Raw genomic sequence first — 18,412 nt, forward strand, 5'->3', positions numbered from 1 at the left:
AAGCAGGACTGTAGCAGTGATATTAAGAACTCCACATGTGTTCCCAGTGATCGTGGACCTAGTGAGTCTGGTGGTTAGAATGCTTAAAAGGAAATCTCAAATTTGGCCACACCGCCTGGTGAACATCCTTGCTCTTTCTGAGAGAAATCTTAGTATGTATAGAGGTTTGGAGCAGTTAAAACCAGCACTAAAATGCACCTTACCTTCTGAACCTCAATGATTTCTTTTCCCAAACTAATAGCGTAACATATCTGCAAGACAAAAAAAGTAGTATTTGGCAAAGGTAGAAAAGGACAAAGAACCTTCGGGGGAAAGTGTGACTATGGAAGTACAGTGAGGTCACTCTCTGCTCGTGTCAGTGTGGGGACAGCAGACCTGGCCGTAGGAGATCGATCACACGGGCCTCTGAACATTAGCGCCCACCTCCCCTGGTCTCCTGTTGCCACTCTGTGCCTAACAAAAATGTCCAGGTTCACTGGCAACTGAAGTTACTCCAGTGCTTCAAATCACACTCAGCTACCCCATGTTCACGCACACAGTGGCAAACAGGTGTTTGCTGGAAGAGTTGATTAATTTTGGTTAATTCTAAGCAGCAAATACAGTCACAAAATTTTTCATACTAAACAAGAAGAGTTTCCTGAAGTCTGCTTCCTTGATTTGCCCTGAGACTAGATTTTCTCCATTGTAACTTTTGCTTCAATTTTTTACAGAACAACAAACTTGAAGGTAATTGCTTTTAACATTTCCTAGTATCTTTTCTGAACAGCTGTATCCCACCATTAACATTCTTCACACTCTGTTTAGGAGGACATGCATTTTCCACAGGGAAATTGTATTCCAGTCGGTTTTCTTTCATGGGGCCTTCCTAGAGCTGTTCTCTAAACTCCTCAATGGGCAAAGACTAGTCAACTATCCAGGGGATAGCGCAAAACCCCTTTCAGTGTCTGCTTGGACAGAGATATTATGGAATCTGAAGATGAAAAAAATAAGACCTTTTCGCCTTCTGAGTTGCTTTCAAAAACATATGTGCTCAGAGCCTCTCCACCTGTGGATTCAGGCATGCGGACCACGAAGCCAACCAGTCTCTTGTTCTCCTGATGAGCAGCGAACTGCGTGATGCTGGTGAGTTCAAACTGGAAAGAACAGGAACAGACTATCACACGACTGTTATTCAAAATGAGACAAGTCATTCTCCATGGAAAACATCATGGGAAAAGTGCACTATGAGAAGACAGGCATTAAATTTGGCAAAATCCATGAAGTGCCTACTTTGAATTAAGGAAGAACTACTGAAGTCAGCGTGCATGCAGGTACTTACGTTGGCCCTTGTCACTTGAGTCTGAGGATCTATCAACCTGAAATTTTAAGAGATTCATTATATCACACATGCTGGATAGACTTATATTCTTAGAAGCATCTGTACACGTTCAGCATGAAGTCACAAATACACTTCAAATATGAAAACAGAAGGCCTGGCTGAGGGCAAGGTGACATGGCTCCGTGTGACTCTCCAAGGGGAGCACGTGCCACTGTTCCCGCCTCTGTTGACCCTCGGGCTGTATCTTCACGGAAGAAGATAACAAATAGAGAATTTCACATTTTTTTTAATGATCTTATTTATCAGAAAGCAAGTGAGCACAAGCAGGGGGAGCGGCAGGCAGAGGCAGAGGGAGAAGGAGGCTCCCCACTGAGCAGGGAACCTGATGCGGGACTCGGTCCCAGGACCCTGGGATCAGGACCTGAGTCGAAGGCAGACGCCTCACCGAAGGAGCCACGCAGGCGCCCCGAGAATGTCACATTTCCGTGCTTCCCCAGAGAGGCAGCGTGCGTTCTCCGTAGTGCCGACACAGAACGTGCGTGCGTCAGATTCTGGACAGCCTGCTTCTCAACACACGCGGACTCAACGCGGGTTTTCCTTGGAAGTGTTTGATACGCATTTTTTAAAAATATGGGGTGGGGTGAGAGAATAATGAACAGATTTTAACAAAGCTATTCTGTGGCAGTTTGGGTGTGGGGAAGGACTATTTATGGAGGTGTTCTAGATGTATCTTGAAGGGCACTTGGAGTACTCAGGTTGACATATCTGGGAAAATACACTGCATTACAGAATCTATTGCTATCATATACACATATAAATATCTACTTTCTACACATAGTATTTATTGCTGATCTATAAATTCTGTGGCTAAAAGCAAACAATGTGTTCTCTTGTTAAGAAAACAAAAGGTTATGATTCCATTTATATGAAATGTTCCGAACAGGTCAATCTACATAGAAGCTTAGTGGCTAATGGCTGCCTAAGCCTGGCGGGCTTCAAGGTAAAGGGAACAAGTGCTAATGGGTATGGGTTTTCTTTGGGGACGATGAAGATGTTCAAAAACTGTGGTGATGGCTGCCCAGTTCTGGATATACTCAAAACACTCTGAATGGGCGCACCGCATGGTGGGTAAGCCCCATCTCCGTAAGCGGTTATCTCCCCCACTGGCTACGGTCTGAACTCACGCAGTTACACTATGAAAGCATGCGGTTTACGATCAGAGGGCTCTGAGCTGGCTGCTAACCGCGACCTTGTACAGGCCACCCTGACTTCTCGCAACTGCTTCATCTGTAAAATGGGGATAAGAACCCCCACTTCAAAGAGGTGGTAAAGACAAGGAGAAAATGTGTGTGGAATTTTTAGTAATCTACGAAGCTAAATAAATGTTATTTTTTATTTATGTCCCTATTAATGAATATGAATTTAAAGAGTTTAAAAAGTATACATCATAATTTTCCTAAAGTTGGGTTAAGTTCCCTTACTTAGGTATTTTGTAAAATTTTTTTCATAAATAGAAATAGAACATATTTTGTGAGTAACTTAAGAGACTATCTAAATCAGGTAACGTGGATTTGCCTCGTAAGATCCGATTTTCTGTGGGGCTTCTAAGTGGTCTCAAAACACGAGTGTGTTTACTGCGGTAAAACATACCCGACGTAAAGCCGACCGCTGTCGACATTTTGTACATTTACCACATCGTACGACCATCGCTGCTGTCGGGCTCCTAAAGCATCTTCACCCCCTCGTGAGGAAGCTCCACACCTGCTCAGCCGGCCCTCTCCATTCCTTCTCCTTTTAGCTTCTGGCAACCACTAACCTGCTTTCTCTCCCTGCGGATTTGCCGACCCCGGACCTTTCATGCAAATGCTCTACAAAGTGTCCCTGCCGCCTTTCACTTAGCAGAATGTTTTCAGGGTTCAACAAGGTTCCACCATGTGTCACGACTTCATTCCACTTTTTGGCTATTGTGAATTACGAACATGTGTGTAAACATTTTTATCTGAACACTTGTTTTCAGTTCTTTTGGGTGTCTACCAGGAGTGGAATTCTAGGTTAATTCGTGGAGGAACTGCCAGACTATTTCCCACAGAGGCTGTAACTGGCTTAACAATTCCCACCAGCAGCGGATTCCAATTTTTTCACATCCTTACTAACACCTGTTATTTTCCTTTCCCCCCCCCTCAATTACAGCATCCTAGCGAGTATGAAGCGATATCTCATGGTGGACCCGATGTGTATTTCCCTCACAACTAATGACACTGAGCATCTTTTTATGTGCTTGTTGGCCATTTGTGTATTTCCTCTGGAGAAATTTCCAGTCAGGTCCTTTGTCCAGTTTCTGTTTCTTGGTCTTTTTGTTGATTCTTTTAAGAGTTCTTTATATATTCTGAACATATACCTCTACTAAATACATGATTTGCAAATATCTTCTCCCATCTGTGAACTGTCCTTGTACTATGATAGTATTCTTGGATGTACTATCATTTTTCACAGTGCTTTTACATGTATTTACTCTGATCTTTTTGGTGGAGATTATAAGAACAGTGAGCCGACGCTCAGAAAAGGTGCAGGACATACTTGGAGAAAAGCTTTAAATAAATATAAGGTTTTATTTGTAATAAACTTATTCTCAGTATAAGGTTTATAATAAATGAAAAGGACTGATTTTAATGAATGGAAGAAACTCTATTCTGATTTTTAACAGAGTCCCACTGACCTTTTTTGAAGCTACTATGTACTGAGCACTTTCCACAATGTCAGTTCTGGGTGTAAATATTTTATGTGCATTAACTCATTTATTCCTCATGACAACACTGTGAGGTATGGATATGGTTATTTTCATCTTCTAGCTGAAGAAACATGCCCGGAGGTTAAAACTTGCCCAGGTCATACAGCTGACAAACACCCAAGCCAGGAATAAACCTGGACATTCTGGCTCTAAAGCAGTGCCGTCGTTCCAGAGAAATAAAATGTAAGCTTCCAACAGAATTTAAAATTTTCTAGCAGCCACATCAAAGAGTGAACCAGGTGAAATAATAGACTTTATTTACTCTAAAAGATCTAAAATATTACCAGCTAGACCTGTTATTAATATAAAAGTTAATGAGATTTTTGCATTCTTTGGGGGGGTTAGTATGAGGTCCTAGAAATTTGTTGTTTTTTACATTTAAAACCTTTCAATTCAGACTTCAGTTCTGTTTCGAGGGCTGCACGTGGCCACAGCCCCGCAGGTGCCGCTCTCACCGAAGCCGGTGGGAACCATGGCGTGACCGTCCTCTGCCATCGCTCCCACCGATCTTACTACCTGAAACCCCGAGTCCTGTCGGTAACCTCCTTGGCTTCTTTATTTTCGCCCCAACAAACAGTAATCCGATTTTACCCGGGGTGGTCTAGTCATCTCAGGTTCTTGTTCTGTTTTCACTGTTATTTATAAACGGTACATTCCGAAACGAGAACACCCTTTCTTTTTCGAGCTCTGAGTGACACGGAGCAACTCCCGCGCGATGGCATTTTTACGAACAGTAGGACTCAGCGCTACATTTCTGAAGGCATCAGTCGCTTAGGGGAGCCCCTTCTGCCCAACGTATCTTATAAAATCAAAATGTAAAAAGGAATAGGGCGGAAAGGAGAGTAGGTCTTCACCTGGATCAAACATGCTAATGTGAACATTCCAGACGGGTAAATGGGCCTTAAATGGGCAACGCGCTCGAGCTGCCGGAAGGTCTGAAATGAACGCGCGTACCTCAGGGTCCGGCTGGTGACCATCAGGTGGGACTCCGTCGTGCGGAAGATGTTGTGAATCGCCCGGGCGGCCAGCACCTGTCTCATGGCTTCGTAAATCACTTCGCGGCTGGTGTCTGTCCTGACCGCCATGGACCCCAGAAACCGCACCACGAACATCTGCTGCAGGAGCGAGTCTGCAAGACAGCGTTGCTGCTCAGGCTCACGCTCGCGTCCCGCCTGCGGCCGCTCCGCCTCCGCGCGGCTGCCGCCCAGGGTCGCAACGCTGTGCCTGAACAAACCCACACGGCCAAAGCCCCGAATCGCCTACTGTCTACACGGCGTGTCTTTGGAGCTGCCGCGTTAGACCGCAGACGGCAGCACCGGAGCGACGTCCTCCCCGCGCCAGCGCTCCGGGCGACTGACGCGGGCCCCGGGGGCACCTCTCCTCCGAGTCCGAGGTTCCCCGTCTACACAACAGGAATCCAGTACTCTGGCCCGCTGACGAAGTCTCCAACGGGAAAAGGTCGCTGAAGCACAGAAGCCCTGACGTGGGGACTCGGTTCGGTTCCCGCACATCGCGTGTTACCGGCGGGCTGTGAGGACAACCCGAAGCTAATGCACACGCCAGACTACTTGCTTTACCCGATTCCAGCGAGCTAATGCCACGGAGCCCGACCAAACTGAGTAACAGCCACCCTAACAGAGGTCACGAAGGTTTAAAGGGTTTTTTTTCCTATAAGAAAATTCACTTACTTATCTACCATTTTGAACGAAGATGACTTTTCCCTCTATTAGTGTCTTTGCCCCTAAAAATAACTTAAGTAACATAAGATTAGGAAACTATAACTGATATAAAATTAAAAGTAATTACTCCCATATGAAGATAGTTTTGTAAGTGTGCAAGTTTTTTGGTAGACTTTCCGGGCTGGATTGGACGGAAGGGCAGCCCGAGCTAAGTGGGCAGACCTGAGGCCGAGCCTGTTCGCTTCCTTCCTCCCTTCCCTGCCCCACCGCGTCTAACTCGGAGCGCCGACCCGCAGGCGCTACTGCGCATTCACGGAAGCGGCACGTGATTCTAGGGACATTCTCAGGCTCCAGCCGTGAAGCGGCGTCCAAACGAGGTCTCGCCAGCGCGCGCGGCTCCGAACTGCCGCGGCTGCGAGCCGAGCGCTGCTCTCGGGCGCTAGGTTACCGTCAGCTCTGCCGCAGGAACGTACGTCACGCATCAAAATCTGAACTGAACAAATTAAATACCATTTACCCATGTCCTCTGCAAATTCGCGAACGAGTCGGGATGAGTGTCTGTGGCTAAAATGTAACAGCGTATTTCTGACTCACCCCGATGGCATTTTGTGGTGGCCATCTCATCCTCTCGATCTGTTTTGTAGTGACCTGCCACCTGACTTAGGCTCGGCAGCCTTCTACGCAGGAGCTACCGGAAGGGTGTGGGTGAAGCCAACAGTGCAACGCTTGTAGGAAATCCGTCTGCTTCCCTTCCTTAACCGCACGTGCCCTGATGAGTTTCCACAGAACCACCAATCTGGGGGTCCTAATTTTGCTTCACAGTCCAAGTCCTAGCTCTCTGGAACGTGACTTCAGGTCTCATTTCAATGACTCGCGTCACTCCGTGAGGGGAAAGAGTGAGCACACCAAGCCAGCCACTCACCTTCTGCTTCTGGAAACGTCTCGTCCTCAGTCTCACCAAAAGGGTTGGTGCGCCTAGGGGAATGGCCAGAGTCCAACAATCAATAACTTTTCGGCTACAAGGGTACAAACTCTTGAACGATCAGTCAGAACAGCAAGTCTTGGCAGATGGGTCCCACACAAGAGACCCTGAATGTACTTCTGTTTCCCCGGAGACAGCCTCCCCTGGCCCGTACCTGCTCCCTCTGTTCTGGTCCAGGAATTCTGTGGCAGGAAGGACGATATCGAATTGGATAGGTGTTCCAGGTGCGATGAGCTCGTCGGCGTCAGGGACACGGACTGCTGCTTTGGGAGCAATCTTGTCATTCTCCAGCTCTAAATTTCTCAGGTTCTGGCTGAAGTATAAAAGAGGGAGGGAAAAATCAAATCCCGTTTAACCTTATACCTTTACAAGCAAATGAACACGTGTTGAATGCTGAAGTGACTTAAAATGGACAAGGGCGAAGATTTCAGTCAATCCTTCAACTCGTTCTACAAATAAATCCTCACAAAACGTCATTCGTGTCCTTGGTTAAACTCGTTCAGGACCTCCCGGCCCCCACAGTTAGCTCTGCCGCACAGCATTCTGCATTATGTTCTATTACTCAGCACGTTATCTACGGTCTAGGTCTTTCTTCCGGTGGGACAGGTTTTTGAGAGCAGGGGCTATGGCTAAATCACATTTATTACTTGGTACACAGAAGGCACTCAAAAATGTTAACCGCATGAATGACTACATCTTGGCCTAGCATTCACAACCTGGTCACAACCTGGCTTTAATTTCTCCCAAGAACCCCCCCGCCCCCGTAATGCACCCTCCCTTGGAGCTACCCCTACACCCCCCACTCTTTTTTTTTTTTTTTAAAGATTTTATTTATTTATTCGACAGGATAGAGACAGCCAGCGAGAGAGGGAACACAAGCAGGGGGAGTGGGAGAGGAAGAAGCAGACTCATAGTGGAAGAGCCTGATGTGGGGCTCGATCCCACAACGCCGGGATCACGCCCTGAGCCGAAGGCAGACGCTTAACCGCTGTGCCCCCAGGCGCCCCCACACCCCCCCACTCTTTTCCTTGCTTCCTTCTCCATCCCAATCCCCTTTTCCAAAACACCAGCTCAAATTCTTGCTCCTCCACAAAGCCTTCCAAGCCAGCCCTGACCCTCTGTGCGCTCCCAGGGACAGTGTTGCACGCCCGTGTGCCCCTGAGCTCGGCACTGTGCACACACGCTGCTAACGCGTCTGACAGGACAGAAGAGGACCGTCAGTACGGTGATTAGTCACATGTCACCATGTTTCCTCTCTTCCAGCGTCAGGATGCTGTCATTTAACTTTTCACGTCTTTATGATCTTTTCTTCCCTGCTCAAGGGTAAGCCCCTTTGAGGGAATGTCAACAAAGAATGTCAAAGTATTTTGATTTCTTACGTTATCTGGAGCCTAAGAAGGCTCTTGATATCTCTGTTCCTTTTTCTCGAGTACGTCAATACTAAATACACTGTATGAAACGGCTCTGAGCAGCCACCCGACAGGTGGGCACGCTGAGCGGGAAGCACGGGTGTGCAGACAGCCACTGCATGGACAGACCGCTGTTTCCCCGCCATCGTTTCCAGAAAAGGAAGGTGCGGTCTCTAGAGAAACGGAGTAATTCCGAGAGCTCTCGGTGACCAGGCGGGTGAGCCCAACCGAGAGCGGAGGTGTCACTGCCAGCTCAGTGCTGTCCCCGACGCCACGCTGCCTCAGTCCACGAGCGCAGAATCCCTGTGCTGCTTCATCCGGGCTCTGAGGGGCGCACGAGTCTACGCGGTGAGCACTGGAGGAAGGTGGGAGCAGAAGCTTAAAGGGAGAAAAGCGAGTCCAAGATTTTGGCCCCGCAGAGAGTCTATGGGGAGGGAACACAGTGACAACAGGACGCGGCCAGGCGTGGAGGGCGGTGACCCCGTGAGGTGAGGTCCGCACTTGAGTCTACAGCATCGGGAGCCGCGGAGGGGAGGGCTGAACACGGGAGTGACATGATGCAGCGTCACCGTGGCCTGCACGTCACCTACTCTGATGGACACACGCTTGGCGAGCGTTGTCCTACTTCAAACACCGCACGTCAGAGCAGCTCACATAGTTGAGTTCTCCTCCTTAAAACTCTTGGTGCCTGCTGACACCGCTTTCCTGCCTGTTTCTTGGTGGCTTTCGTAGGTTCCTTCCCTTCTATGACAATGCTGGTGTGCGTCGGGATTCCGTCCGAGGCTCCTGTCTTCTCCCTCCGCACTCGCTCCCTCGACGATGTCCCGATTCACTTCCTCAGCCCCGAGGTTTCCTCTGTGCTCCAGACCAGTATCATCCGTTGACCACCTGACGCGTCCTGGGGTGTGTCACGGGCCCCTCCATCTTACGTCCGAAGGGAACACTACCAACCCCTTTCCATCTCTGAATAGGCCACCTTCTGCCCAGGTACGCAACCCAGACAGGGGTCATCATTTGATTTGTCCCTTCCTTCCATCCACATCTCACTATACCACAAGTCCGAGAGCCATCTACTCTTCGTCTCCTCTGCCACCATCCTGGTTTAAGGCGCCATCATCGTCACCTGGACGGCTGCCATAGGCCCGACTCGATACCTACCGGCCCAGCTGTGTTCGTGTCCTCGACTGTAGCCAGAGCTGCCCGTAGACAACGCAAAGTGGATCATCTCTCTCCCCCTGACACGTGCACGTCTCCCTCTCTGCACCCTTCGACCACGCCCCGGGATCCTGACCATGGCTTCCTTCGTGATCTGTTCCTGCCTCCCTCCCCTGCCAACCTCACCCCTGCAACCTCACCCTGCTCCGCGATCCCCCTGGGCCCACACTGTAGTTCTGTGGCCTCTCTTCAGTTCTTCAAACACACTAAGCTCTCAGCTGCCTTCTAGCCTCCGGAACTGCCGGCAGGAGCGCACGACTCTGGCTCTTTGCAAGAGTGGCTACTTCTCATTGTTCACTCCTCAGTCTCACTGTCTCCACGGACAGGCCTCTCCATGACAGCACCGTGGTCTTTAACACCAGAGCACTTTTCCCCATTTAGCTAAGTATTTATTTACCTTCTGCCGGTCCTTACTGACCAGACTCAGCTTTCCCACCTCGCCCAGTGCCGGGGGCACAGAGCACAGACCCTGCGAGCAAACCGGTACTTGAGCAGCCGGACAAGTGAATGAGCATCAGAGGTGCACGGACTGCAGAACGAGGGGAGGCCACGCGCGGTATTTGCTTAGCAGGGAGTGGCAGCTGGTTCCCAAGAACAAGTTTCTCTGCTTCTCCCCCCGCACCCCCTCCCCAGTCAACAAAACCTTTCTTTATTCTTAAGGAGCTGACCCTGAGAGAGACGGGAGCCCTCCCCCAGCCTCCGCAACCCTGGGCCGTCTCTGGCCACACCCGCCACCCTTCCAGTCTCCGTGTTGATTCAGCTGGCTGGCTAGAGGTCTTGCTGGTTTCAGGATTCTGTATGATTTACTTATTCTACAACAGGGAGAAAAAATCAGCTATTGAATAATTCAGTCTGAGCTACAAATTGTTTTTTAGAAAGCCAGTCACAGCTTCAATTACTAACACTAGTTCAACACCCCATCGGCACCTAGACGGTGTTAGAACTGCAAAGGGACCGGGGCGGTCGCCTACTTTCACGTCTTCTTGCGTCACAAAGTCAAGGAGACAGAGGCCCAGAGAGCAGAGCCACGCCGGGCCATCTAGCTGTGTTGAATCATAGCCGTCGGAAGGTCTCGGAACTCCAAGGCCAGCGTTCTCCGGCATGCCCAGCTCCCACGGCCGCAGCATGAGAGAGAGCAGGCCGGCGCGCTCACCCAGGAGGCTTGTGGCCCGGCCCGCTGGCCCGATCTGTATTCCCATGTCCACTCGGAGCGCCCTTCTTAGAGCTGCCCTTCATGAACGTGCTGCCTTGTGAACTATGAAACCCAGCACTAAAGTGTCACCTGTTGCCTCTTGCCCATTTTTATTACCTTGGCTCAGCTTCTCCTGTTCTGTCTTAGCTATTCCAGCAGCAGCCTGGGGCATCCCTACCCTGTCCATCTCCCCACCACGCCGCAGGACAGCCTTTCCACACGGCTGTGACGGGCCACCTCCCTCAGCCTGCACTGCTGCTCCACGGCCCAGAGCGCCTAAGCAGGGCCCCCCGTCCATTCACCATCAGACTCACGGCTACTTCCCAGCCTTCTCTTTCTACTGCTCCTTCCTGCGCACCCAGGGCTCTGCGTGTACACGCTGGCGCCTCGCCTCACAGCACTGACACCCGGGGAACTGAACCCTTAGCTCTCCGATGACTTCTGTCCGGACTCACAAGATAATATCTGCGAAACATTTATTTAATGGGGCTCTTTCTGCCATGCCACTGAAAAATGGACACCGCACACCGTCTTAATTGTAACTCACCTTTGGCGTGGAAACTCCCCTTAGACAAAAGCTGAGATTCCTGGAATAAACCCTAAAGCCATATTCAAAGCAAGAGCGAGGCTAGATGCATGAAAATGTTCACCACACATGATAACAGCAAAGAAAGGAAAGGGAGGCCATCTAAATATTCAACAGCTAATGATAATAAATCACAGAAGAGTGTATATAGCTACTAAAAGGAACAATTATGAGAAGTGTAAAAATATGAAAAATATATGTGAGAAGGAAAAATTAACGCACATGTGAAAGTATCCATACGCACGGAGATCAGGCCTGGGCGGTAGCACAGACACGGAAAAGGTGATTTTGTTCCTTAGTTTAAAAAAGTTTTGTTTTGGTTCCAGAACTTTGTTGATGCTGACAGAAAATGTGAGAAGCCCTGACCAGCACACCCTCGACGCCAGTCCTGTTTGCTCGGGCTGCGGCTGCGAGGTCCAGGGGAGGATGGAGCCAGGGTCTGTCCCCTCACTGGCGCTGTGACCCTGGGCCAATACCCGCCTCTCCTGGCAGCCTGAACTCCACCCCCAGGTGGTGTGTGAGGATGAAATAACTCCTGTCAAATTCCTGACTCACAAATACACACAAGCCACTTTCCCACTGTCCTTTGTTACCTGGGGCACGAGCTTTCTTGCTTTTTTCCGAAACTCGTAATGGGAGTCACTGCCTGGAGAGCCGTCTGGTTCAACTTGATGGCGACCGCCTACGAATGCACGGGAGGACAGGCTCAGTCCCAGGAGGGGCGCTCACCCTTCAGACTGAGCAAGGGCCGGGGATGCGGGGAGGGCGGCGCGAGTTACCTCTGGGTTGTCAGTCAGGTAGATCTGTCTGGAGATGTTGTTTATGGCACATATCCACTGTGGAGAGAGGACATTAAAAAATCTGCTGGAGCCCAGTCACTAGGACGCTAGTCGCTAGACCAGGACAGAAGTGAAAGAACAAAACCTTTACCTCTTCATTTTCCTTTCTGCTTTCTGCCTGGAGGATTATTCCCCTGAAATAAAGTGCATCCAAGTCAGTGCTTCCCGGACCGCTGACGGGCTTAGTCCACATGCACTGAACTCAGCTGGTCCCAAAGGGAAGTGCCAGGAAGGCGGGATGGCGGGAAGGAGAGAAATTGGGGCTCTGGCTCGCTGCTCATTCACTGTGTGATCCTGGACCGATGCGTCCTTCCCCTGCGCCTGCGCTCTCTCATCTGTAAAGTGAGCAGCTGGGCTCAGATCTACTAGCTCGAGCTGGGGGTCCACAAGCACGGACATCCTGTTGGGCTCTTAGATGATTGGGGCTCCCAGGCGTCCGGCCCAGAGGAGTCAGCAGACACCCCACACTTCCCACGGAGGGGAGAGGGGAATTGGATGCAAATGACACTGCCCTACTTCTGGGGAGGGTGTCCCCCTTTCCACGGACCCCACGGTGGTGGGAGGGGAGCGTGGCTCTTATCCTGTTTTACATCTGGGATGACAGAGGAGTTACGTCACCAGGACTGGGATACCAGTCCGCTTCTGTCACCCAGGAGGAAGGACGAGGGCTGACACCGCTCTGCCAACCCAGCAGATGGTCCACACTGGACCGACTTGCCCAAGCACGCTCCTGTTGACACGGGAGCTCCGCTCAGAACCCCACACGGAAGCAAATGCAAGCAGAGCAGCCCCAACTGAAGGGCGGGCGGTCCCTGCGAAGGACTCCAAGTGCGCGCTTCTGGGCCCCTGCAGCACACAGCGGTGCGGGGTGGGGGGGTTGGGGGGGGTGGGGGCGTGGGGGTGGGTGTAGGCACAGCACGGGCTGAGGGCGCTGTCCCGTCTCGGGTTTCAGCTGGGGCAGCGGGCTCGCCCAGGCAGGTCTGGGGGCTCTCCTGCTCCCCCCACCCAGCACAGACAGAGCTTCTGCGGAGCAGGCAGGAGCGGCCACAGCCTTCTCTTGACAAACCGCTCCTCCCACGGCTGCCTCGCACACGGAGGCCACGTCTCCTCCAAAGCCATGGACAAATCTGCACTGGGGCTCCTTAAATAAGGCAGAGCGGATCCCACACGGGTCCTGTGTGCGTGCTTAGGGAGCACATAAAAACGGCCTCCCCAAAGGTCAGCAGTACCCGGAGCGGGGCCTCTCCCACGGAGGGCCAGCACGGAGGGAGGAGCTAGGAGGCCCTTGGCGGGGTGGAGTCACTAGACCGGCTCTCCTCCCAAAGAGACCCCGTATGGCCTACGATTTTCCGTTGGGCGTGGTGATCTGGAAGCAGTATCGACGGTCTTCACAATCCACCGCCATCACCGAGCAGTTGTCCAGGTCCTGGATCAGGCCTCCGGCCACGGCGCCCCGGAGCTGACACATGAGGTTCCCGCCTTGCGTGAAGAAGTAAAGCCTCTCCCAGGTGGTGGTGACCAGCCCTGTTTTACTGTAAGAATCGTGGCTTTAGAACGCCCGCTGGTCCTAGGAAGCCCGCGCGGCACCTCAAGATCTGGCTGCCTCTCAACAAGCATCGGTGGCATTTTAGAAATAATGTTTCTTTACATTAAAGCAAAACTGCTTTGGAAATAACCCAAATGCAGCGGAGAAGAGGCACAATTTAGCTTGAGTGACCTGGAAGTCAAGGGCTCTGTTCACGCGGGGGGTGGCAGCCCAGGGCCAGCTCTGGTGTGCGGGCAGCATGCACCCCCCACCCCCCAACAGCAGAGACACTGGCTTCTCCCGAGATCCGGAAACAGAACTAGTCCATCCCCATTTGGACCTGAAAACCTAGATGGTCATTCCTCTAAGACATGGAGCTGAACTGCTCTGAGTCTAGTGAGAGTCTCCGGGGTCCCCTCGGCTCACGGCACCTGCAATCCTGGGGGCATTTATGACATTGAGTTTTGCTCCAACTGGATGTTTTGTGGGCTGCTTACAAGAGGAATATCCAGTAACTGGCAAATAACACCAACCCTGTAGGGTTTTCTATCCATACAAACTGCAGGAGACATTTAACTTATGATTGCAACGAGCTGAGCTCCCGTTGGTAAGAAAACAGCTGGCGAGTCCTCTCTGTGGATCCTCCATTTGAGAAATACCAGGTACATTTACCTGAGTCAGTGTTTATCGAGTAGCAACTATGTGCAAGGCGCTAGGCTTCCTGCCTCAGTAATTACAGTTATTTCCAAAAACTGCTACTAGCTAACATGTGGGTGCTTACTACCTACTAGAAATGACCTCACTCCGTCCCTGCAACAACTTTACTTAGTAGGTGTGATTATCAGCTCCGTTTCATGCCTGACGCGACTGAGGCCCAGCCGGGGGCTGTGACTGAACCAAAGTCAGAGTCTGCTCTTGGACACAAGGAAGCCCGATCATCCTCCCTTCAATTCAGTGGCCCCGAGGGTGACCGTGTGCTTCTGTGTGGGAGAACCTGGATGGCCCTGGACTCCGGCCTCAGCGGCAGGCCTCGAGTGCTCGGCTCTCACCCGTTGGGGGCCTGGGCCAGGGGCGGGGTGGGACAGAAGCTCCCTACGGTCCAGGACGACGACGCCAGTTAAGAGCAGGCTATCTGCGTATGGCCACGGTGACCAGGGACAGGCATGGCCCAGCGCTCGGAGTCCACGCACCGGGTTCTTGCGAGACTGGTTCAAGCCCGCCCCTCAGGGACTTGGGCCAGAGCCCCGGAGGCTTCCGTGTGGCGCCCCTGGCGGGCGTTCTTCCCCAACCTCCCCTGAACAGATGCTCTGTCGCCACCTGAGGGCAAACAGATCTCAGAAACAGGCAGGCAACGGCATCCTCACCTTCTCAGATTAAGGTAGCCAGCCTTCTGGATGAGGTTCCTGTTGATCTGTGGCGCGGCCACGTCGGAGTCCGGGGCGTAAACAGACTCATCAACAGACAGCAGGTCCTGCTGGGACACCCGCATCTTCTCCGCCTCGGCTTCTAGTTCCACCTGAATGCTTAAGACAGAAGGGGTCGGGTCAGCCGCTCCTCACTGGCCGACCCAGCACCGCCGAGTAGCAGGTGGCGGAGCTGTCCCCACGGCTTCGGGCTACACGAAGGGAAACAGGGCCCAGAAGCTGGAGATCGTGGGACTCGTGTCTGTGTTGCTCGAAGTGTTTATATATGACTATGACTGCCGCTTTAAAACAGAACACGAGGAAGAGCAGTGGGTGATGCCCGAGCCCAGCGAAACAATGCCTCCAATTTCTCTTCGGACAAAGCGGTATCCGGGCTTAGAACTGTTGATGCAATTTTTTTTAAAAGACTGATTCATCCATTTTAGAGAGGGAGGGAGGGGGAGAGAGAGAGAGAAGGCACACAAGGGAAGGGGGGTGTGGAGCCCGACCTCACGGGCCCTGAAATCACCACCCGAGCTAAAACCAAGAATTGAATCAGAGTCTTAACTGAGCCACCAAGGTGTCCCATGTTGATGCAAATTATAGGAGAAAAGCTTTGATGAGCTCATCCTCAGGGCTGCAGTGCAGGCTGCCTGCGAAAGAGCTGGAAAGGAAGGAAGGAAACATTCCTGCCCCCGCCCCCCACCGGCTCCCCTGAGGTGGAAAGGGTCACTGGAGATAGGAAAATGACCAGGAGGTGGGACAAAGGCGCAGTGACAAAGACAAAGGCAATGCTTTTCCTTTCATGGCAGCCCCACCATTGCCCAAGACTGCAGGGCCGGCCGGCCAAGGGCTGCCCACGCTACGCACTAAGGGTAAGAGGCCAGTGCCCAGGCTCTGGCTCGTGTGTGCTGAGGTGTGGAATGAGCTGTGGACAGAGGCTCCGAGACCTGCAGAGAGACACAGCATCACAAACACAAGCGTGAATGTCCCGCCATCCGTTAATAAAAAAAATCTAGCGCATGAAAAACCAAAAAGGGACAGATGGTTCTCCCAGGACACACGAAGCCAGGGAATTCTAGGAGCTAAAGCAGGGTAAGACAGAGGCAGTCAGAGAGGGCCGGGGGAGAGAGAAGGGGAAAAGTGACAGTAGGCACATGCCCTCCCCTCTCCTAACACCCCCAGCGGCTAACAGTCAGAATAAATGGCAGGAAACCGACTCGGATTTCGGAGTGCTTTCCAGCCTCATCACAGACCCAGCCCGCACGAGCGGCTGGGCGCAGGCCGCTCAGTGACCGCCAGGAAGGCGCAGGTGCCTCCGATGCTACAACCTTCCCGTGCGCTCCTTCATGTGCGTCTACGAATGCTTGGCTCTGGATTTTCTCGGGATTCGTTCAACAGAGTCCAGTGGTGGCCTCAAGGTATTTTGAAATGCTCGGGCTCCAGGGTGACGCAGTCAGTTAAGCATTTGACTCTGTTTCGGCTCAGGTCATGATCTCAGAGTCGTAAGATCGAGCTCTGTGTCAGGCTCCAGGCTCTGCGAAGAGACTGCTGATGTCACTCTCTCCCTCTCCCTCTGCCCCTCCCTGCACTTGCTCACTCTAAAATAAATTCATCTTTTTTTTAAAGGTATCTTGAAATGCAACATCCTTAAGAAAAGGAGCAACCTTCCTCCATTTTTCCACACACAAAAAATCCTATACTCCAATCCTTTTGTATTTCTGCTTTCAACCACTCTCTCTCGTCCGTACTCCAGAAATCATGGAGTACTCCAGGAACCACGTCTGCGGTGTGAATGAAACAAGCCTCCTTGGGGCTGTCTCGGACACTGGCAATGGAGGCAAAGGGTGTCCAAACAGCCACAGCATCAACTAAATGTGGCAGGACAGCCTGAAGAGAGGATGTTGTATTTTCAAAAAAATAAGCATTTGCAAGACCGAAGTGCGATTTGTTGAACTGATTCAAAAAAGGCATAAAGCCTCGTTATCTACATAAATTGACGTGATGGCCAGTTTCCTAAAGAGTCACAGCACTTCTGCCTGCAAACCCCTTGGCTCCAAAGGGGAAGCGAGGCCACTTCTAAATCCACAGCGAGCCTACGCCGGGCTCACGGGCTGGGGCACGTGAAGGCTGGCTGTCAGCACACAGAAGGAGACCCTCCCTCAGCACAGGAACTGGGACTTGATGCGAAAGTCCCCCTGCAGACACTTTATCTTTTCTTTAAGCTACGTAATCCGTTGTTCACGTGGTGGGCACGCCTCTGGGCTCCCCACGGGGCGGGGGGGGGGACGGCAGAAGGCATTACTTTCCAACCTCAGTATCCCGAATACCGGCAGCTAAGAAGGGGGCCCACTGCTCAGAGTTCCCATGGTGGCGGTGGCAGGGCTCCAGGGGACCCTCCCACCTCCCAGAGGGATGGATTCAGCAGGAAAGGCAAGGGCCCGCAGGACCCAGAGTGGCGTGCTGCCTTACCTTTGGACCATGTCCGCAACTGAGGATAAAAAGCTGTTCATGTTTTGGGAAAACATCTCTGCTCCCTTCTTAAAAAAGTTAATCTGTAAGACAGAATGTGATGTTCTGAAGGTCATCTAGGAAAGGTGATCAGTGAGTGCATCCAGCGTGGGACTGGCCTTGCGGGGTGGCGACCCTGGCTGGCTGGCCCCACCACGTGCTCGTGCTCCGTGTGCCTCTGCCGAGCTCCCCGCCCCCCAGCAGCGGAGTTCCTCCCAAAGCCCCAGCGCGCTGCAGAACCGGGGGTGCTGGGACTGAGCTCTCTTACTGAAAGACCGGAAACATCAGGGATAATGGGAGTTCACCGCTTGGCACATCCCAGACCAGGTGTGTCAGTAGTTACTCCTGACAATTATCTCCGATAGTCATCAGCTCTTTTGCTCTGTGAATTCTAGATAGAAAGCTTGTGGGGGGCAAGGAGTAGGTCTCCACCTTTGCATCTCCAGGGGCTCCCTAGGGTGTGACACCTGACATGCACAGCCCCAGCCAGAACTGGACGAGCATGGGGTGTAGGGCGCGGCGGGTGATCAGAGGAGCGCACCCTGAAGGCCGCCTGACTCCGGTCAACGAGCTGCGCCACTCAGAACAGAGCCAGACAGAGGATACCTCTGGGACACTGCCGAGGGGAAACTGGGCTGAAGACCCTTAGCGGCTCTTCCAACCCTGACATCAACCCAGAGGGGCTGTGGGTGTGAAGAGGGAGCAGAGCTCTGGGCTCGAAGAGGGGCTCAACGCGGGTGAGCTCCCTTCTGGCCCCCAGCATCCTGGGATGCGGGCTCTCTCCGCTCAGGGGAGTGTGGCCCAAGGAAGGCTCCATCTCCCGTGAAAATAAAACTTCAATTGCTGGCTTTTGGGGAACGGACAGAAGGAAGTCCTTACTTCCGGTGACTCTGGGGTATTCACTTCCCAGACAGTCTGGGTTGCCTCACAGAGGGAAGAGGGGCCACCCCTGTGCATTACTGACA

At 52.0% G+C, this 18,412-nt stretch overlaps 1 protein-coding gene across 2 annotated transcripts in view; it reads right to left on the minus strand.

Moving 5' to 3' along the window:
* The window catches only part of APPL2 (adaptor protein, phosphotyrosine interacting with PH domain and leucine zipper 2), a 51,382-nt gene that overhangs the window by 2,134 nt on the left and 30,836 nt on the right, over positions 1–18,412 (minus strand). For both annotated transcript variants that reach the window (XM_040637414.1, XM_040637413.1), the window contains exons 10-20: positions 14,898–15,056; positions 13,352–13,540; positions 12,100–12,142; positions 11,949–12,005; positions 11,763–11,851; positions 6,922–7,080; positions 6,708–6,760; positions 5,061–5,235; positions 1,319–1,355; positions 993–1,133; positions 204–251 (exon numbers count right to left, since the gene is read on the minus strand). In XM_040637414.1, the coding sequence (XP_040493348.1) occupies positions 204–251; positions 993–1,133; positions 1,319–1,355; positions 5,061–5,235; positions 6,708–6,760; positions 6,922–7,080; positions 11,763–11,851; positions 11,949–12,005; positions 12,100–12,142; positions 13,352–13,540; positions 14,898–15,056 (1,150 nt within the window). The remainder of the gene's footprint in view (positions 1–203; positions 252–992; positions 1,134–1,318; positions 1,356–5,060; positions 5,236–6,707; positions 6,761–6,921; positions 7,081–11,762; positions 11,852–11,948; positions 12,006–12,099; positions 12,143–13,351; positions 13,541–14,897; positions 15,057–18,412) is intronic.

This window comes from Ursus maritimus, unplaced genomic scaffold, assembly GCF_017311325.1.
Source record: "Ursus maritimus isolate PB19 unplaced genomic scaffold, ASM1731132v1 scaffold_21, whole genome shotgun sequence".
In the NCBI taxonomy this organism is placed as follows: domain Eukaryota; kingdom Metazoa; phylum Chordata; class Mammalia; order Carnivora; family Ursidae; genus Ursus; species Ursus maritimus.